The sequence below is a fragment of the Callithrix jacchus genome, chromosome 4, assembly GCF_049354715.1.
Source record: "Callithrix jacchus isolate 240 chromosome 4, calJac240_pri, whole genome shotgun sequence".
NCBI lineage: Eukaryota > Metazoa > Chordata > Mammalia > Primates > Cebidae > Callithrix > Callithrix jacchus.
Genome location: NC_133505.1, coordinates 75,337,667 through 75,360,198, shown reverse-complemented (window position 1 = coordinate 75,360,198; position 22,532 = coordinate 75,337,667). Strand labels below are relative to the sequence as shown.

General features: G+C 37.2%; 1 protein-coding gene across 3 annotated transcripts in view; it reads left to right on the top strand.

The window, feature by feature from the left end:
* The window catches only part of COL9A1 (collagen type IX alpha 1 chain), an 88,206-nt gene that overhangs the window by 34,819 nt on the left and 30,855 nt on the right, over positions 1-22,532 (top strand). For 2 of the 3 annotated variants that reach the window (XM_002806711.6, XM_008994638.5), the window contains 11 exons: positions 1,750-1,803; positions 5,153-5,206; positions 7,804-7,857; positions 11,457-11,510; positions 12,889-12,942; positions 13,077-13,130; positions 13,262-13,315; positions 13,743-13,796; positions 14,943-14,987; positions 16,077-16,130; positions 16,215-16,268. In XM_002806711.6, coding sequence (XP_002806757.5) covers positions 1,750-1,803; positions 5,153-5,206; positions 7,804-7,857; positions 11,457-11,510; positions 12,889-12,942; positions 13,077-13,130; positions 13,262-13,315; positions 13,743-13,796; positions 14,943-14,987; positions 16,077-16,130; positions 16,215-16,268 — 585 coding nt within the window. Of the gene's footprint in view, positions 1-1,749; positions 1,804-5,152; positions 5,207-7,803; positions 7,858-11,456; positions 11,511-12,888; positions 12,943-13,076; positions 13,131-13,261; positions 13,316-13,742; positions 13,797-14,942; positions 14,988-16,076; positions 16,131-16,214; positions 16,269-17,361; positions 20,045-22,532 lie in introns of those variants that run through there. The other variant, XM_054254153.2, reaches the window with a different exon arrangement.

Genomic DNA, 22,532 nt, shown 5'->3' with positions numbered 1-22,532 from the left:
ATGGATCAGGCAAGTAGTGGTTATTCAGTCCTAGAGACTCCAGCTGGCCCTGACACGTTTTCATAACAACACATGCATGTTTAATCATAAGCTGCCTTTCTAGTTCAGGGAAGAAATACCAATAAAATACATTGGATTGAGATACTTTAAAACACCAAATTAAGATTCAGAAGTTTCCTTCCTGGCTGGGCGTAGTGGCTCACGCCTGTAATCCTAGAACTTTGGGAGACCAAGGTGGGAGGATCACTTGAACCCAGGAGTTCAAGACCAGCTTGGACAACAGAGGGAGACCCGTCTCTATAAAAAATAAAATATTAGCTAGGCGTGGTGGTGTGTACTTGTAGACCTGGCTACTTGGGAGGCTGAGGTGGGAGGATCACTTCAGCTGGAGAAGTCAAGGTTGCAATGAACTGTGATTGTGCCACTGCACTCCAGCCTGGGTAGTGGAGAGAGACCTTGTCTCTCTCTCTCTCTCTCTCTCTCTCACACACACACACACACACACACACACACACACACAGTGCTTTCTATTAAGGAAGATAGTGGTAATAGTGGTAGGGGTAGTGGGGGGGGTTGTGTACATAATGTATTTGATAACTTTTAGTTTAAAAAATTTTGAAAAACTGTGCAAAATAGGAAAAAGAGACTTTCCAAAAGCATTTTTCTGTCTGTCACTGTAATTCTTTCAAAATTTTTCATACAAACAAAAAATAAATACCAAATTATGGGGATAAATTGCCTTTTCTCTCTCTAGTCTCTGAGTCTAAAGAGATTTTGAGAAATTCCAAACCAATAGTGCTCTGCTATGATCCGGAAGGCCCCAAGGCACTGGTTTTCCATTAGGTTTCTTCTAACGGTAGTTTTGGTGGGTTTCCTCAACTGCAGAAGATTTGGGCCTGGACTGGTGTCCTATTTTTCAAAAAGACTTCTTTCAGGGGTGAAAGTTCTGACAGTCTTCATTTTGGAATGCTTATCTCACAGTTTTGTCTCCTGTTAACTACAGAAAGCAATCAAATGCTTAGGACAAGTGGCCTGATAAGAAAAGACAGGGATCTTCTTTTCATACAATGCAGCTTTCACTCACTGCCCTTTATTGCTTTCCCTTTGCACTTAAAAATTGTACACAGAAAGAGGCAGAAGGTTGTACAGCAGAGAACATCCACTTACACCAGCTCTTCCTCCATCTGCAGGAAGGAGGTGGGAATGGAAGAGGCCAAAGGGTTTTCAGAGCAGCCTTCAGAGAACAGGGGATAGCCAGCTGAGCTTGGTCAGGACTGTCACTTCTGAAAGGTTAAGTTACTGGAACTAGAGAAGACTGAATGCTCCTAACCTGTGTGAGAAAGTTGGGGAAATAGGGATCCAGAAAATAGCAAGCAAGTATCAGTGAATCAAATTGCTGAACTAGATAATGAAGTGTTTGTTATTCTAGAGAAGTGTTTTTCTATTAACTAAAATTGATATTAATTATATATGGCAGTCATGTAATATACATTGTGCTGTTAAGGTAATTTAAGGCACGAATTTTCTTTGTGACATAATCCATTTCTAGTAACACATTGGCACTGATTTAGGGAAGAAGGATCACTTTATGAGCCTTCTTTCTGTACCAAACTCAGGACAATTACATCTATCTATCTATTTATCTATCTATCTATCTATCTATCTATCTATCTATCTATCTATCTATGTGTGTGTGTACACATACACATATATACATATATTAATGTTTATTTATTTTGCATCTGTTAGGGTCATAAAGGGGCTAAAGGAGAAATTGGTGAACCAGGAAGACAAGGACACAAGGTAAGGAAAATGAGTATTTAGTGAATAAATTGTGATTAGGAGTTAGTGATCACGTTCATTATGAGAAATTAGGAATCATAGGAAATAATGAACCATGACATTTTACCCTTCTTTTTCAAATAATTAACAAGTTCTAATTGGATGCATCAATATCTGACTAAATATCATATTCTAAAGTTGTCAGTTACAAAACACTCTTACAAATAAAGCATCAGGCATTTTCATTTTTTTCTGTCACTATCTTTTCTTTTCAAATCAATCACACTCAGCTTTTTTCCATGATGCTGTGATAATCCAACATTATCCAGATAGTTGTTCCACTTCACCAGACAAAATTTTATGACATTTGTAAAATTTTATGACAAGTGTTGCTGAGACTAACAAACAGAGAAGTTGGTAATTGGCTTATTGCTTCTCATCTCAAGTTCTGAAATAATTTATCTATTTATTTCTGACCTCATTTCAATATAACCTAGATTTGGAGTAAGCTGGAGGTTAGTAATAACTCATATTAGTATCTGGATAGAAATAGAATCCACAGCACAATTTGCATTGCAGCTGGCATGCCCTGCAGAAAAACCAAGGCTGGGATTTAAAGCAAGATAACCTATTTGCCCTTTTTTTCATTCATTAGTGCAAGTCATCTTTAAGTATCTAAGAATTTGACTTACTGCATAGTAGGTTTTGTCTCAGTAAATTTGATAATATTTTACAAAGTCAAGTTCTTATTAGTGCAGGTCCTCTTGACTTTTTTTGACTATGTCTTTCTACCCCTTTATTGGGTAGTGACAGAAGATTAGTTTGTTTCCCTTTGGAAGTCAAGAACTTGAGAGACAATTTATCAATGTCTTCAGGGATAATATCCTTGAACTTCTTAGCTAAAATCAGTCTGTTAAATAACCTCAAATAATCAGGATAAATAGACCAATTTTCTCTACCCTGTTTCAGTTTGGACATTTATTTTGAAAGTCTCTTATTGCATAGGCTGTGATAGTTAAGGCATTTTATTTATTTGAAACATAACAGCTGGGTTCCTGATATCAAATTGGGGAACATAGAAAAAAAACAAGTGCCACGGAAATTTTTCTGTGTGATCACTCTTCTACTGAATCTTAAAAATTTTCATTAAAAATTTTGACAAATATAAAGTACCTTCTATGTGCTGGGGTTATTCTGAGTATGGGGGACACAGAAGTAAAAAAAAAATAGGTCCAAGCACAGGGGACTAAATTAAATATGTTATAGCAATATAATAATAGAATATTAGTTAACTACAAAAAATAGGTGTGTACAAATATTAAATTATATCAAAAGATATTCATGAGGTATTCTATGCAGTAAAGCAAATGTAGTAGACTTCTGGTATTTTTGATGTTTGTATCTCTTTCTCCTTCTCTTGGTGATGCTTTCCTTTGGGGAACTTTCACTCCCCCATCCCACAGGATTTGGAGATAGAGATGTTAATACAGGTGCCCCTCCACTTTACCATGAAGCTAGTCTTTTTGGTATTTAAACAAGTTAATTATCAAGACTCTAAAATTTGGTTTGGTCTTCAGTGGGAAACCTATAATTTTTTTTGGTATGTCAAGTAATTGGTCAAAATTTACTTTGAAAGTTGTTGAAAATTTCTCTAATTTATTTCATGTTTTTGTGGCACTTAAAAGCATAAGTGATGATGTCTTTGAAAATCGATAGAATGGTCATAGTTCATTGCAGAATGAAACTTGAAAGGGTGAGCAGATAGACTGAACTGAAACTGGAAACAGAATGGTAAGAGCTTGGAGGCCTCAAGTTTGGATTCAGATTCACAAATTTGTCTTGAATTTTACCCTACAATTTAGTTAATGAAGATTTAGAAAAACTGTTCATGAATATAGGAATGAACAGTAAAATTTCAATTAAAATGTCATGGTATTGGCACCATTCTACAGTGGATCAGTACTTATGCAAAATTCAGTGAAATGGTAAGTTGCTACTCATAAATTTGTCATTTGACTTCATGATTATTAATTAGTTCTGTGGTTTTCACCTGTAGGTGAAACAATTGAAATATATTACTCCAAAGTTTATGGAGAATCTATGGAAAATACCCTGTACCTTGTTATGGAAAAATTGCAGTAGACATATCAATTTCCACGCCAAGAACTAGCTAATTCTCTGGCTTTCCCATTGGGACTGCCTCTTCCCAATGTCAGTCATAGACTCTAATGAAATATAATCTGAATATAATTATGTGGCTAAAACCAATATGTACAACTCTCATAATTTGTTTTAAAAATCAAGATAAATGATTTCCATATTGTCAAGATTTTAATTCTTGCCATATTAATCTATTAATTTAATGCAATCCTAGTACAAAGCAAGCAGTCTCTGTAAAGATCTGCCCAATGATTCTAAGTTTATTTGGAAGAGTAAACATTTAGGGAAATCGAAAATATAAGAGTAACTATAAATGAAAAATAAAGATAAGGGAATTCTCCTTATTGGAGAGTAAAATATACTATAGAATTTTAGTAATTAACATGTTTTGATATTGGCAACAATCATACATCATCAGTAGAGCAGAAGCAAAGTCTAGAGCCAATACCATTTAGTATATGTTAGGATGAATTTTGAAACCTTTGTGGAGAATATCTATTATTGGAACGGTGGCCAATTACTGAGAAAAAAAGAAAAAAGGTTTCTATGTTTTGTTTTACGTCAAAACAAATTACTGATAATTAAAGATTTCTATGTAAGAAGTTATAACATTACTAAAGCAAAAATATAAATAAATGTGTATTTTTGGAGTGGAAAAGGCTTTTCTATGAGTGACATCAAAGGTATAACCCATGAAATAAATGACTGATTTGGATTAAAATACTGTATATGGTGCAAAAATTATAAGAAATGCTAAAATGAAAATTATCATGAAAAAATATTGTGGCCTATGAAAATGTTTTCATAGTATAATTAAATTTTTTTCTAGTAATACATCCTCCCCCACTTGACACACACTTGGAACATCAACGAGTACCTTTACTCTCTCTCTGTCTCTCTCTTTTTCTTTGTATCTTTGTCTCTCTTCCTCCTTCTTCCACTTTAGAAAAACTTTGAAAGGATAACATTTAAATGTTACTGGTATTTATAGTTAAATGGTGGGATTTGGGTGACTTTTTACATGTATACTTCTCTGTATTTTCTAAATGTTCTACAATTACTTTGGAATACCCATATAAAATAATTTAGGAAAGTAGAATAACCCAGGAGTCACCAAGTGAACTTAAAACACACTGAGTTAGACCAAGACTATTTCTATGTTCATTTGCTAAAATAACATTTGGTGTGCTTTTCTCTGCTGTTTTTTTAGGGTGAAGAAGGTGACCAGGGAGAACTGGGAGAAGTCGGAGCTCAAGGACCTCCAGTAAAGTATTTTTTAAAAAATATTTAACTAGGTTATGTGAATTCTTTTTTTTTTTCATGACAGTTGGAATATTTTCTATTTAGCAGTTGAATGAATAGCATTACGTGAACTTGGTGTCCTGTATTTTTCCACCATGCCAGCATTGGAGGATAACTACAATAACTACTTTTTCAAAATAGGAGAGGGTCCTCATTATATATTCTAGAACTTTTTTTTTTTAACAGTAAAACTCTACCTATAACTATATACATTCACCTACGAGGTTTCAGGGCCGGGCAATTGAAAAGCAAATACTAAGCACAAGAGGATGATACGTATCTTTTATGTTCTATTGTATTATTGCATGATATAATGAGAAAATTTTGTATATTCTAAATATGCAGTAGGCATATCATTTATTGGATTAATGTAGCTTAAGTATGTAATCATTATAATTAACTAAAACATTCTTAACTGCTCATAATCATGTCTTTTAATAAAAAGTTAGTCCCTTGTGCTTTCCCAGATTTCTGCTATAATATTCACAGTAAGGTGATTTGGGGCATCATCAAACTTCAATTTGAAATGTTGTCAAATCAGAATTTGCATTACTTTTGTATTACATTAAAATGATGTTGTTACACTTTTTTCTTATTAAAATGAGTAATGACAATTTTGGAAATAATAATCAAAGAATATTAAGTAAATTGCAGCTAGCCAGAGTATAGACTATGTAAAAGATGAGGTCAGGTATTATTCTTAGAAATTGAACAGTTAAAGAAGACAAACACAAGAACACCCTTCACCTGCTCTGCTCTTCTCCACAGGACTGGCTGTTTAAAAAGGGTTCAGGGAGCTGCGCAGATTAATGTTTAAGGAATTTAAAGTTTAAGAGAAATTAAGCTAAAGGAAGTAAGTCAGAGGATCTGGGAGAAATCATCTCTGCTTTTAAGTTACATGAGAACTTTCAGGGATCTGTTTGTGTCCAGGGGTGTTTTGTTTCAGAAGTTTGCCCTCCCTTGAGTGTTTGCCACATGAGACACTAGGAGCTGAACTCTGTCTTGCAGGTGTGAGATAGTGATATATGGTGTAAGAGACATATGCCATATTTTTTTTTTATCTGATGAAAATTTGGTAGGAATTTAAAGCTTGTTTTTTTTTGAAGCCATTCCCAAAGATTTTCAAAACAGGATTTTGCAAACAACATTCTAAAACTGTGCTTTCAGGGATTAAAAATCTATGCTGGGTGCTGCATGGCTCAAGTGGTCCACTGGGGGATACCTGTTAGTGCTTGATGACATTCTGGTATCTGGGAATAGGTATGCCAAATGTTAAAAGCATGTACTTTTTAAGTGTACATGCACAAATACAAAGTAAGGTGACTTGGGGCATCATCAAACTTCAATTTCAAATGTTGTCAAATCAGAATTTGCATTACTTTTGTATTACATTAAAACAAAGTTGTTACAACTTTTAAAAATATGCTTCTTGGAATATTTAGACAAAGCTCTGTTCTTTAAAGTAGGCACCTCAAGAGACAATATGTGGTATTCTTGTGTCATTGCTATTGACCTAAATATTTCATTTTGTAGAAATAACCTTAGGGTCAGTAAATGAGCTCCATCAGAAAGAGCAGCTTTCATCTGACATGGCCACATCTCACTCAATATTCTAAATGGATATCCTAGACTGGGTCATTCTGCATATTTGAATTGCAGGTCATTCCTGACTGATCTACATAGAATTTGTGACTGGTCTGAATGAAGAGTTGGTCATGGACTTGCCCCATTTTCTCCAAGTGAAAAGAAGAGGGAAATGACTGGCCTAGAGTTCCTTTATCTTAAGCCAGTGGGTACAGTTAGCAGTTTGTCCAAAAGTAGCTACTCCTACTTTCCTAATGGAGCATCCACCCTCCTCTGCTTCCAAGGGTAATCTTAGGCTCACTCCTTCCAGGATCCATTTCTGGAGCCCTCATAGTATGGGGCCAGAAGAGTCCAGAATGGTAACCTTTCAGTATTGAAAGGGAAAGTTTTATGATTAGCCACTCTTATGCCTAAGATGGGTTCCTGTTTTACCAAGTTGAAATTCAGAATGCCTTTCATCATAAGAATGGTGTAATGAGTAGTGACTACAAGGAATTGTTGGAGGCTCCAGCTCCTTTCTAGGTTATAGGCTTTGTGGGCTAGCCTGAGAACCTATTGCTTTTGATGGTGTCCACTGGTGGGAAAAAAATTCTTTCAAGGTTTAAAATCATGTTACATGTAACCAAGTTACATGCCATGAAGGAAGTGGGAATGATGGTGTAAGTTCTATATATAAGTTAAAAGGTAAGTCAAACATATTATCACAATTTCTCTTATGCTGCTATTTACTTTTTTGTCATGAGTGATTGTGTCAACTCCAGTTTTGTGTAAGATTTCAGAATTTTATAAAACGGTTTACCATCAGAAGAATTCTCCATGGACTTTCTAAACTAGAAATGTTTATATATTGTCACTATTTCTTAGTATTACCTTTGGTTATGATAATATCCATTTTCTAGATCAGCTTTTGTGATGAGATTTTTAAAAATCTTTGCTTCAACTAAAATAATTCACTTTTCTTTTTTACATTTCCAGGGAGCCCAGGGTTTGCGAGGCATCACTGGCATAGTTGGGGACAAAGGGGAAAAAGTAAGATGGTGATGACAATAATATAATATCAAAATGTGTTAAATATTTAACTTTTGGCTATTAAAAAATAACTTTTTATCTTCAACAAAATTTTTTTTTTTGAGATGGAGTTTCACTCTTGTTGCTCAGGCTAGAGTGCAATGACACAATCTTGGCTCACTGCAACCTCTGCCTCCTGGGTTCAAATAATTCTCCTGCCTCAGCCTTCTGAGTAGCTGGGATTACAGGTACCTGCCACCACACCTGGCTAATTTTTGTATTTTTAGTAGAGACTGGGTTTCACCATGTTGGCCAGGCTGGTCCTGAACTTCAGACCTCAGGTAATCCAGCCACCTTGGCCTCCCAAAGCTCTGGGATTACAGGCCTGAGCCACCGAGCCTGGTCTAACAACATGACATTTTATTGATGCTTTGTAGGTGTGTGATTAGGTTTTCACATTTCTATTGTAAGCACAGATTATAGGAATGAGCAGTATGCATGACATTTGCCATGTATTAATCTATTTTCAATTATATTGAGTAGAGTAAATAGAGTTGTTACATTTTACTTCATTGTCATGATCAGTGGTTAGCACTGATAACACTGGCACAGTGCCTGGAGTGCTTCTGGTCAGGCAAGGCAAAGACAGGGAGGATGGAAAAGGAGAGGTGACCAAGGCAGGAAACCCCAAAGACAATGGAGGCCCCTGTGACTCACCTGAAAGCTGATCCATGAGTCCTGCCCTCAGCAGGGGTTATACACTTATGGCTAGAGGATATCAGCCTGCCCTTAGCCCAGTCTCAGAAACCAGATTCTCCCAGCACTTCCATACCAAGGCACTCTGCAAGCTGCTGGGGAGATTCCAAGGGGAATAAGACCTTGATTAAGTCAGTTATTAATTGGGCAAGACAAATAAATAGATAGTCAACTATAATGCAAGCAAAAGAGACATGAATCTGAGGGCCAACATTATGATGGAGTGCAGAGGAAGCGGGGCTAATCTTGATAGGGAAACTGAGAAGTCCATGAAGGAGGTGGCATTAGAAGGATGTGGAGCCTGGAAGGATGAGGTGTTGCCACTGGTGAAGAATGAAGGACAGGTAATGCTTGGCTGAGTGATTATCATAAGGAAAAACAGTGGAAACCTGAACATTCATGATGTATTCAGAAGTGTTTTTCTTGGCATGTGTATAGGAGTGTGTTTTGCCTCTCTATCAGATTTTAAGAAAATGGTTACCACTTCTTGGAAAGAATGTTAGGAAAGTTAATTTATAGGCTTCAGAAAATACAAAAAGCATCTTTGCTCACCATCACTTCTGACCCTGATCTCATTCTCTTGATAACGTCTGTGGCTAATTGGTGTCAGTTCCACCAGCAGCACAGAGACTTATTAACAGTTAAGTAACAAGATGTTGCATAGTGTACATGTTCAATAAATGAAATGAAATTTTTCTTTTTAAAAAAGAGATGCACAGCTTGGTGAATCTTCAGTAAATGATCAAGCTTATTTATCATTTTTTTTCCTGTTAGTTTCATGTTTTTTCCCCAGGCTCTTCGTCCCTTCTAGGTATTTTCATTTTACCTGCTTTCCTTCTCCATCTTTTCAATCAATATTTCTTTTCTGAAAACTCTGTGTTTATAAAACATATTAGATGCATTCATATTTCTATATTTGTTACCTTAAGCAACATTCAGTGTGTATCTTTTCTTTTACTTGATAATAGATCCCATTTATTTTCGAGCTGCTGATACCTTCATTTTTTCTGGATTTAAATCATCCCCTACAATATGTGACCCCTCACTTTGAAACCAATTACTGTTCTTGATATGCTCTTCGTTTGAGATATTTTTCTATTTGGTATTTTTCAAAACTTTTCATTTCCTCTGATTTCTGTCAAATTGCTTTAAAATAGAAAGCAAGCAAGCAAGAAAAAAAGCTCTTCTTGTGAACTCAGACCCATGGAGTGGTTACCTAGTAACAGCAGTTTTGGTCTAAGCTCATGCCAAACAGTAATAAAAGAGAGAGAGAACGTGCATCAAAGCCATTTCTATAATGCAAAGGCTGGGTTCTGTTCTTGTAATGCAAGGTGAATGATAAATTCAAGGTCAGGTCTTCCAAATCTCTTCTTTGGTGAATGTAGAATACCTTCTGCTCTGTCCTTCTTTTTAGGGATCAAAGAATTTCAGGGCGCTCTGGTGCTTCTGCTTCAGTTGTGTTATTTCTTTGATTCTACCTATCTCTGAACCTTCTGTCAGATTTTCTAATTTTTAATTCTTAATACAGATGTTTTCCACCTGTTTTTCTTGGCCTGACATCTATCCAGTACTCTTGATTGTTTTTCTTTTATTTTATCAACTTCTCATCTCAACCTAGTTTATTAGAAGGCTGCCTCATTATGCCTTTTTATTCACTTAGTAGATAAGAACAAGAAAGAAAAGGGTTATATTTTGTCAGGTAGCATATATAGAGAGAGCACTAAAAATACTTTTTAAGATCTTAAGATCACATTTTGATTCACATGATGAAAATAAGGAGGTGATAATGTACAGTATGTTAGCCACTTCAGAGATTATTTTAAAATAATTCAATTTATAAAGCTCTGAGTCATTCTTATCACTTGGTAGAGTAGATCTGTTCTTGAGAAAATAGGTTTTTTACTTTATACAAATTGAACCTAATATCTCCAGGATGGGAGAGGGTATGCTCAGGTCCTTCCAGCAATTCATTCTTCTGAATCACATGGCTCGAGTTCTTATTCCAGATCTTGATGGGAGATCCAGAGTTCTGGAAATTCCTCTCACAGCTGTGGCAGCAACAGAATGTAGTAGCTGTTCTTAGGGTGGCTTCATCTTTTTTGTGTTTTTGAGACAGGGTCTCTCTCTGTTGCCCAGGCTTAAGTGCAGTGGTACACTCTCGGCTCACTGCAACCTCCTCCTCTCCAGTCTAAGTGATTCTCCTGCCTCTGCCTCCTGAGTAGCTGGGACTACAGGCATGTGCCAACAGACCCAGCTAATTTTTGTATTTTTAGTAGAGACTGGTTTCGCCATGGTGGCCAGCATGGTCTCAAACTCCTGGCTTCATGTGATCTGCCTTCCTGGCAGTTAATGGTTTTCTTTTCTTTTTTTTTTTTGGAGATGGGTTTCACCATGTTGGCCAGTATGGTCTTGATATCTTGACCTTGTGATCTACCCACCTCGGCCTCCCAAAGTGCTGGGATTACAGACGTGAGCCACTGTGCCCAGCCTGGTTAATGGTTTTCTATAGAAATTTTAAGAACCCTGGAGAGTGGCCACCAAATTACTTAATAGATTTACCAATCTATTAATAAGCACCTGTGTTTTTAGCTCATATCAGCAACTGAGAATGGATGCAGTATTAACTTAAAATATATAGAGTGGCATCAAAGATTGTGTTTAAGTACAGTTGGTATGCTGAATAGGTGTAAACAAGTGTTTTATACCTCAGGTGCCTGAGTAATTGCTTCTTAGGGATTACTGTATGTATTATAGGCACAAAACCTCCTTTTCATCTGGCTATTAAATTTCTTTAGAAAGATGGATGCATTCTCTAACATAAATGACTGATCTCAGTTTTATTCCATTGTCTTGTGTTTTTGCAGGGTGCTCGGGGCTTAGATGGTGAACCTGGGCCTCAGGGTATTCCTGGTGCATCTGTAAGTGATTTTCCTTCCACAAAACGCAATGATAGTTTTGTTTTTTTTTGCTATGTATGCATGTGTGTGCAGTATTCTTTACATGTGAATAATTAAGTGGAGAAATGGATAACTTATATATATATATGTTTAAACTTTAATTAAGACAGGCATCTTTCTTAGGTACATAGAAATGCTCTGCTGACTTAATATGATGTTTTATCTTCACAGGTTATGCCAAATTGTTAAGTATTTATGTTTGCTGTGCTTTCCTTTCCTTTGGTTGTCAGGACACATAGAGTCTTAGTAACTATCTCATTTCTAGTTTGTGGCCTGGTTATCTTTTTCATTTTTTATGGTTTCTGACTTCATTATTCCATATTTTGATTGTCATATGTCCATATGTCATTATTGTAGGTTTCCTCAAGCTTATTTTTGGGAGGGAAATAGACAAAAAACAAAAACAAAAACAAAAAAAAATCCATGGATAATTGCCTATGCCACATCAAAAGTAGAAAAAGATATAAGAAAGATAGAAAATCAACTGTCAAAGTCCTGTGTTCCAATGGGAAAGATAGAAAGTAACTCAATGAAAAACTATACGAAATCAAACACTAGAGCATGGGATGGATGTAGTCCATGTAAGAGGACCTGAGGGGAGGTTGGTTTGAAAGCCTGTGGGCAGGAAAGGCAGCAAAGTGCTGGGCTGGCACTGTTAGTGGTGATGGCGCATGTGTGTTCTCACAGGGGATGTCACTGCGTGGACTGGAAAGTTTGGTTGAAAAGATGAGATTGGATGAATAACGTAGAGCTACATACAGAGAATGTTTAATGCTATCCTGAGCCATTTGAACAGATCCAGTAGCAATAGGGAGCCATTTGAGGTTTTAACGGTTAAGCAACTTAACAAAAGCTGTATTTTAGGAAGACACAGCCTCTTATCTATTACCACCTGTCCCATATGTCAACACTAGCTAGATAACTTTGACAGAAATCACTAGTATTGACTGGGGGATTAATTGTGAGGGAAAAATTGGCAACTAATCTGAACCTCAAACCTCTGTAACAATCAGTGAAGTTAGCAGATATGTAGATGTAGTTACTGATGTCAGCATCCAATGCATGGATCCATTGTATGTTACATGCAAGAGCACAGGGGCAAAATGCATTTAAGGGGAAAGCAAAAGATGGTCACATCTTAGTTATCTCTGTGGCAATATCCATTTTTAAGACACTACCATTTTTATAAAAAGATTTCTTTATCTCGGCTTCCTTGATAGAGCAAAGCCATCGTGGTGGAAGAGCAACAGTTGTGTCATGTGGATGATGCTTTCTAATGCTCAAAAGTTGATTAATAAGTAACTTTTATGTGTATTAACAACATTTTATTTTCATACAGGGTGACCAAGGACAACGAGGACCTCCAGGAGAAGTAGGTCCCAAAGGAGATAGGGTGAGTTTAAATTCAGTCACTCCAAGCCTCCTGCTTTTCAGTGTCATCTGCTGATTATGATGATCTCTTTGACAAGTCCTAAGTATTGTGATAACTGAACATGTCTTGTCTATTGTTTCTCTCCCACCCTGCAGGGGGCTCAAGGTGTTAGAGGAATTCCTGGTCTCCCTGGGCCCAAAGGAGACACGGTATGTCCTGAGCTGTTGTCATCAAGCACATTTTTCAGTAATCATTGACTTGCAATAAAATAGTAGAAAATAATGAAGGGAAAAAGAATGTGGCTGTGTGTAAGAGACAGTATGTTTCTTTGTGTGTTTAGGGCTTGGCTGGTGTGGATGGCCGTGATGGGATCCCTGGAATGCCTGGAACAAAGGTAGGCTGTGTAATGTAGTCCAAGGGCGAGTGCGGCTGTCTCTGCCCTGGCCAGCTAAGCCTGGCAGTTCCATTACTAAATCACCAAAAGATTTATTTAGCTAGCTTTGGCTTTGTCCCTTCCTTTAATTTTTGAATCAAGTGTCAAATGTGAAATACTTATTAGAGTAGTATAATTATTTGCTTAGTTTCAGGAACTCAGTAAAACTGCCCTATTGATGAAAGTAGGTTGAGAGAGACTGTGCATTTTGGTTAAATTATGTCCTATTTCCAACCCTACTCCCCCACCCTAAGTTAAACCACTTTATAAAAGTGCATGTAAAGTTAGCTGTTGAGACAATCCTTTTACTAGAATTCTCCTCCCTTTCTTAAAAGAAATACAGCAGCTCATACAGGTTCGATCATGTGATAAAAGCGTTTTTTTTCAGGGTGAACCAGGAAAACCTGGGCCTCCCGGCGATGCAGGATTGCAGGGGTTACCAGTAAGTATTTGATTCTTTACATGGTAATTGGTTTATATATATTTTTATGTATTTATATATAAAAATTTATATAAATATAGATATATTTTTTAGTTTATAGATATATTTTTATAGATTCTTTACATGTTAATTGGTTTAAAGATATACATTTTGGGAAGAGACATGCTACCTGATTTGATAAGTTCTGGGGAATTTATGATGTTTTACTTTTATATTTTTACAATTTACAGTTATATTTTATATTTTATACTTTTTCTCTGAATAGCTATTTGTGTAATAACTGTAAATAATAGGCTTTAATTTTATGTTTTGGGTTCCTTTTCTCCCTTTAGTTTGCTCAGTCTTCTTTATATATTTTTTTAACTAACCCTAAGCTGTGGGCCAGTGTCATATATTTCATCCCACTTTAAACCAGTTCTAAAGTTCTTGTTAGTAATGTTGAGCAACAGGGGTGCTGAGCATATGCTTAGGTGACCACTTGGATTACGTACTATTTTTAATCATTCAAATTGATATTTACCTACATTAATGTGTCTGGAAGTTCCTATGGATTGTACCACATGTATTCTTGGCTCTTTGGAGGCAAATTTTTCTAATTAATAAAGAATACTTGGTAATACCAAAGACTGACCCCCAATGTTTTATGACACCTGATACTTTTTAATAATCAGATAATGTTAGCACCAATAATACCAAATCTGAGTCAGGCCCAGCATCCTCCTGCCGTTTCTTTTTTCTACTATAATGCCCAGCATTTTTGGGAGACCCTCCTTTTAGCGCTTTCTGCATGAAACCCTGTCACATCCCTGTAGTCTCTCTCTTGCCTATTAGAGCTCTTATTGACCTGAAAATTGGACTGGATTCTAATTTGGGAAGTTTGTCCTTGAAAAATAAGTTTAAAGACAAGATTTGCTTTAAGGGTATTTGGCTTTAACAAGCCAGTTATAGTAAAGTCATGACCTCTAAAACTGTGGGTAGTTCTATAAATGACTGTGCAGGGTTTGGGAACCAGGAAGCATCTTCCTCACATTAAAGCTTTGAGGTTGCCATGATTCCCTCAGCCTCCCTGCAGTGTGCAGTGGGCTTGGCATCTCATGAGTTCTCAGAGGAGGTGATTAAACGCAGATTGTGTATGTATTCTTTTAGGGTGTACCTGGAATTCCTGGTGCAAAGGGTGTTGCTGGTGAAAAGGTAAAATATTTAAAAATTTAAATTACTATTTTTCTTAATTTCTTTATTCTTTATTAACGTATTTTATTTGCAATTTTTAATATTTTCAGCATGTCAGTTATTTTATATTTGGCCCCAGGGAGAAGTAAAAAAGTAAAAGCTTTAAGGTTTAAAATACTAATCTTTTTCCTAGCTATAGAAAGCATACTTTGACAAAGTGCTGCTAATTAGGTTTCTTTAATGAAAATGTCATCCTTTGCCAGTATAAAACAGAGAACATTTTATTGTTCCTTACTACCTAAAATAAGGGAGATATTATAAAGCCACAGAACTTATGTCAGAAACTATTACTAGGATGATTCAGCTAAAATAAAAAGATATTAGGCATTTTCTTCACGTACTGATCAACCAGCGCTTATATTTTACACAAAACCAAAATGTAAGCAGTTAAAAACAATAGGTGGAAAAGCTTTTAAGGGACAAAATATAGCTTTGCTAGAGAAGACAAGGGATAAAAGGTGAATAATGTAGACACTTGTCACTATTAGAGCACAAGGCTGCGAGCCGCCAATCGCAGTGTTCTGCAGTGTCTTGAGCAGAGAGGTTCCCAATAAGGACCACAAGAGACTGATGGTGGAGAGGGCATCTCCAGACATGTGCATTCTTTAGAGCCTGCTAGCGGGGTTTTCTCATCAGCACATCCTATTTCCCCATGTTGGTCTGATTCTTAGTTTTAATAGTTTAATGTGTGGTAAAAAGGCTCAAAGAATTATGCTGGAGGTGGAAATGGTAAAGGAAAGATGTAATATTAATATTGTGAAGAAAGAAAAATCCTCTAATTGAAGAGGCTCCTCTTAAATGAAGGCTAAAACCCCTCATTGTCTGACATTTAACCTTCAATATATTTCTTAGACTAACAGACAATATCCTGAATCTAAAGGATTTTGATGTATATAAAAAGAAAGGGATTCTGCACATTCCCAGATTCTCGATGTGAAAGCAGGGAATGAATGTTATTTAAATGTAAGAGATACCCAGCATGGGTAAGGCAGATTGATGATTATGCTTACTTCAGCATGAGTTACTTTGAATGTTTCATTTTACCCTTAGGGTAGCACAGGTGCTCCAGGGAAGCCTGGTCAGATGGGAAATTCAGGCAAACCGGTAAGAAGCCATTTCACCTCTCCTGAAGCTCTAACCTGTTGTAATCGGTAGGTGTTAACTTCTTTTCTACCTCCCTCATAACAGGGCCAACAAGGGCCTCCAGGAGAGGTGGGACCCCGAGGACCCCGGGGACTTCCTGTAAGTATTCCTTCCCTGCTGTGCTTTCCCAAAGCACTTTCTCAGGACTTTGCTGGATGTTCTTCCATTCACTCACTCTTTCATTCATTCATTCATTCATTCATGAATGCTGTGTGACAATTAAGCTCATGCCAGTCCAAGATACACAAGGAAATAGAGCGCTATTTAGATGCACAACATGTCTTTTCAGAAAATGGAAACAAAAATAAAGTGCTTCAAAAAGCATGGTGACCCTTTCTGCTCTCATCTCATTTTTAAGGAAATGTTTTAGTGTGACTTAACAAGACCCAACATTGAGATACAATTCACATACGGCATAATTAACCCATCTTTATTGATTTTTAGCATATTGATGAAATTGTGAAATCATCACCCCAATCAAGTTTAGAATATTTTCATCACCTAAAAAACAAACCCTATACCCACCTGTAGTCATCCATCATTTCCTCTTAATTCCTTCAGTTTTAGATAACCACTATACTTTCTATCTCTATAGATTTCCCAATTCTGGAAGTTTTATATAAATAGGATCACACAATGTGAGGTCTTTGTTTTTTAAAAAATAAGTAATTTTTTAAGATATATGGTCTCTCTCAGGCCAGGCAGGGTGGCTCGTACCCGTAATCCCAGCACTTTGGGAGGCCAAGGTGGGTGGATCACAAGGTCAAGAGATTGAGACCATCCTGGCCAACATGGTGAAACCCCATCTCTGCTAAAAAAAAAAAAAAAAATTAGCTGGGCATGGTGGTGCACGCCTGTAGTCCCAGCTACTTGGGAAGCTGAGGCAGGAGCGTTGCTTGACTTGGGAGACGGAGGTTGCAGTGAGCTGAGCTCGCACCACTGAACTCCAGCCTGGTGCCTGGCAATAGAGCGAAATTCTGTCTCAAAAAAAAAACAAAAAAGATATATGGTCTCTCTTACTCTCTTTTAAAATATATGGCCAGGTTGGGATGCAGTGGCATAATCATAGCTCACAGTGACCTCAAACTCCTGGGCTCATGTGGTCTTCCTGCCTCAGCTTTCTGAGTGGCTAAGACTGAAGGGGTGCACCACCACACCTGGCTAATTTTTGATTTTTTTTTTTTTTTTGTAGAGATGGGGTCTTGCTATATTACCAGGCTGATCTTGAACTTCTGGCTTCAAGTGATCCTTCTGCCTCAGCCTTCCAAAATGTTGGGATTACAGGCATGAGCCACCATGCCCAGCCATATTTTTTTTCCTAATGATTGACTTCTCTCACTTAGTATAATGTTTCAAGGTTTATCTATGCTGTAGAATGTATCAGTACTTCATTCCTTTTTATTCTTGAATAATATTTAATTGTGGGGATTAATTATGGATATATCACATTTTATTGATCCATGCATCTGGTGACAGACATTTGGATTGTTTCCATTTTTGGGCCAGTATGAAAAGTGCTGATATGAACACTTGTGTACAGGTTCTTGTGTGGACATATGTTTTAATTTTTCTTGAGTACTTACCTAGGAGTGAAATTGCTGGGTCATAGGGTAGTGCTGCTTTGAAGAAACCGCAGACTTCTTTCAGTGTGAGTTTGTAAACTTGTTTATTTTATAGCAGCCATAGCAATGCAGATTTTCTCATTATATGCAATTTAATCCTAGAGAAAAATTGATTAGGAAATATCATACATCTAAATTTGACTTTAAAACATTCTCTCTGGCCTTCAGTTTCAGTTCTTATTTGGGGCTGCCGAATGGCAAAAAGAACTCCAAGTGAGAACACAGAAACATTTCCAAATATCACTATTACTTCTTTTAAAGCATTTCTTGGGCATGTTGAATGAAGACTTCCACACGTGAGAAAAGTGAAGTATTCCAGGTGTCTTGTGGCATGGGAATGGAATTTCTCCACTTCTTACAGATATTTGTCAGCTGACTTCTACCAGGTGGTTTCCTGAGGTTTCTGCAGCCAGAGCAACCAGCTCCTATTCCTCGTCATGGCACTCACTCACTTGCTCTGCACTTATTTCATTCTTTTCTTTGGCTTGAAGCCTGTGAATTTATAATTAAAATACTTTCCATAAATTAACTGTTGAAACAATGACATTATAGCCAGATCACATTTCTAAAACAATGAAGATGCTATATGGCTAGTCCAGGAAGATTTAGCAGCATGGGGCCATTAGAGCTTTGCTAATGTTTACTATTATATCTCTTATTCATTTTAATTTAATTTAATCTGATCTAATTTAATTTTAAACAGAGTCTCACTCTGTTGCCCAGGTTGGAATGCAGTGGCATGATCTTAGGTCACTGCAATCTCTACTACCTGAGTTCAGCTGATCCTCCCACCTTAGCCCCTAGAGTAGCTGGAATTACAGGCACACACCACCACACCTAGTTAATTGGTGTATTTTTTGTAGAGACAGGGTTTTGCCATGTTGCCCAGGTTGGTTTGGATCTCCTGAGCTCAGGCGATTTACCCTTCTTGGACTTTCAAAGTGCTGGGATTACAGGTGTGAGCCACCTTGCCTGGGTGGCTTTACTTTAAAGAACAGAAAGCTCCATATAGTTAAAGGAACATTGGCTGAGCACTTGTGGGCCAGAACCATGTGTGAATACAAAATATGACATGGAGTAGGGAGTGCTGATTGGCCCGTCACCAGTTAAGTGCCATGAGCTGCATAAAGCAATGAAGAACCAGAGGCAGCACCTCAGGAGAGGATGGGGTAGGGGGTTGATTTTCCTGAGGTGAGGCCGATCATAGGAAGCTATGCTGATGCAGGGTTTTGGGTCTGATTTTCAGATTTTGATTTTTAAATTTCTGTAAGAGTCCAAATTCTTGCCATTGCTCCTGTCCCTGAGGCTCAAAACCTGGGCATTTTCCTCCATCACATTTCCTATCACAAGAAGGACCTGTTGGTTCTGTCCTCTTTTCAGGATCTCTTATATTTGACTTTTCATTTCCAGTCCCACTTCAACCACCCTGGCTTGGATTACTGCAATTGTCTTCCCAGCTGCAGTCTTTTCTTTCTCTACCAGTATCTCCCAATAGGGTACTGCTGCAATTTGGACTGGGCTAGTTATTTGTTTTCCAGAAACCTTGCACATGGCAGGGTGTCTCACATCCATGACCTCCATTCTGCATGAACATCAGTAGCTCTCCACAGTCATTGGGACAAACAAAAATGCCAAACACAATTCCAAAAGCCCTGAGGAATGACAGTTCCCCTGAGTCTGCACACAGCCCTGCATTGGTATTTCCAAAGTGCAGTGTTCATACTCACTTCTCCCCATTTAAAAATCTTCTATGGATTTCTATGGACAATAAGAGAAAGTCTAAAATTTTAAACTGTCTGTTAACCTCCCAATTTTACTTCTCATTTCTGCTTTACTCAGATCTTGCGTTCAAGTCAGCTTGGACTCTATGTTAATTCTCAAATACTCTTTACCTCTTAGCCTGCCTGGTTTCCTGTAGGCCAGACCCTGTAGTTATATGGCTCGTTTCTCCATTTATCTGACTCAATATTCGATAAGCTGTCTCAGATGTAATTGGATTGTTAATTGCACCATGAAAACATTTCTAGTTATGTCCTGTCCTCCAGATAGAAGTGACCTTTCCTTATTCTGAACTCTGTAACTCTTGTCTCCTTTGTACACCATGCTGTGGTAACTGCAGAAGGCACCAGTCATGTCTGCTTCACTGCTGTGTTTCCCATCTCGCTTTCCTCAGGGCCTGCCATACAGTAGCCCTCAATTGATATTTCTTGAAATGAATTGAATCGGAGGCATAATAAATCCTGCCATGCTGTTTTTGTTGGTAATAACTGACTTCTCACCTACTATAACATTTTCTGAAAAATGTCATAAGTTATAAATATTATAGTTCTGGAGCAGAGTTTTAACACAAAATCTGCTTACTGAAAGACACATTTGTTCTTTCACTTGACATCATTAAATTCAGTTTTGTAGATAAGTTCAAACATTTTTAACAATGCCTCGCATATTTGATCATTTTTAACAATGCCTCACATGTTTGAACAGAATATTGTCTGTTCATTTTGGTGACTCCAGTTGTTGGAAGTAAAAGTTCAGAGTTGCAAAGAAAATGAACACTTGAACAAAGAAGTTCTCAGCAAGGCAATTTTACTTCCATAGAAGGGTGCAGCTCATAGGCCTGGTTGCCACGAGAGCACACTGAACAAAAGGAAAGGAGGGCTTTTTATCTTTAACACATGGGGTTTCTATGATTGTGTCCAGCCTCCATTGGCTGGAGCTGGACTGCACAATCTAAGATAAACCTGATTGGCTAAAAACTTAAAACTTTCCTAAATTAGTAAAGGCAATGGAGAACAAAGGAAGGGAGGAAGTGTTTGCAAAAAGGCTAGAAAAGCAATAACATGTCTAAATAGGGAAAGGGGTATATTCTACAAGCTAGGATGTGCCTGGGCATACCTGGACATACCTGGCAGATCAGGAAACAGGTGGGTTAAACCTTTAGAAATTAGAGCACATGGAGACAGAATATGTCTTATTTGACTTAATTAGCTTCCCTTTTGGGGAAAAACTTCACTGTATCTACCACCAGTGATTTCACATGAGCACCTGCCTTTACTACACGGGCCATGCCTCTGGATTTCTCCATGGTACTTCCCTTGGTTTTCACCTGGTCTGGGTGGCTCCTGGTTTCACACAGGCACATGACGTGGGATTTTTCACTTGGTCCTATCATGTGGGAGCTCTGGATCCATTTCTGTCTTCCTGGCTTCTCGGAACTTGTCAGGGCTTTTGCTGAGTGGGTTGTGTTTGTTCTGCTCTCATGGCTCTGGGAGCAGAATGAGTTTTATGCTGATTAACCTCAGTTTTCTGAAGATGATTCATTCCTTGTGTACAGAAGCCTGTCTACTTTCTCTTGTAGTCCTTTACCACCCCTCCTATACCAACAGCCTCAGTAACAGAGGTCCGCAAATTGTGAATGATCTAACACCCTCCCATTCCATCTAGGCACTGGTATGTTTCCTCTGTCAATTTGTGAAGCTGATGTGTGTGATGATTAGAGTTTGGACAGATTTTTTTTTCTACCTCTGTACTAGGGCATATATAAACCTACACAAGAGAAACATGCAAGCTATATAATGTAAAATAGAACATATTTTAAAAATCTTTGTGACAAATCTAAATGTTATCATTGTAGTAGGATTACTATGATCTTTCAATGTTAACATAAAAATGGGTTTATAAAAGCAGCAATCTGTAGAAATCATAATTGATCTCCTAGGTTAATCAGCATTCTTTTTGTCAGAGAGAGGCACTTAATATATAGAACAGACTAAATATAGTGATTTATAATTTTCAACTTCTGAATTGGAAAGATACTGAGGATAGTGTTTGTTCTTTGGTTAGTTGGCATTTTGGGTAGTTGGACAAAGACATCAGCCATTACAAGCTACAGCACGATGGAATATAATCCATTTTTTGATGAAATATTTTTGGCAATATAAGTATAATTAAATTAAATCTAATATTTTCTGTGATCTTTTAAAAATCTAACAGTTCCATTTTAAAAGGAAAGCCTCCAACTTGAATTATTTAGGTGTATGTATTTATGGAAATAGTTTTTACAAAATAGCACCCAGTACTTATTTATAAAGAAGGTACCTGCTTGATGATCAGTGGTGCTGACAGGAACTGGAGACATGAGGACTAAAGACTTATTTTTTCCCAAGCACAACTTGTACTTTTAAAGGGACTTGGGGGATTTGAAAGGCAAACAAAATTTAATTAAACATTTGGTCAAAAAATTTTTTGACTGATTTCTTTAGTAACTACCTCAGATAAATATAACTAATACTTCTACTATGTTTACTATGAGACAGGCATAGTTCTAAGTGATGTATGTCTTTTAACTTATTCAATCCTCAAAAATGCTCTATGAGATAAACACTATTTTTATCCCCACTTTGTCGACGAGGACACAGGCATGGAGAGGTTAAGTTGTTTGCCTGAGGTTATGAGACACATTGGCAAAATGAGCTTCAGACCAGGCCACTGGGCTTTGAGTCCATGTTTTCATCTCCACCCTCGCATGCCTCAGTAGCTCAAGTCATAGCTCCACAGGCTGTGACTTATTCAGTTGAAGTTTGCTTGCTAAATGCTGATGATACAAGACATATTTAGTGAATTATTTAAAATTTATGGAACTTTGATGGTGGGCATTTAACAAAAGTCTAAATAAAGCTGATAAAGACAAACCAATATAATGAAAACGCATACAGATTCCTGGATCTTACCCCAGACCTAC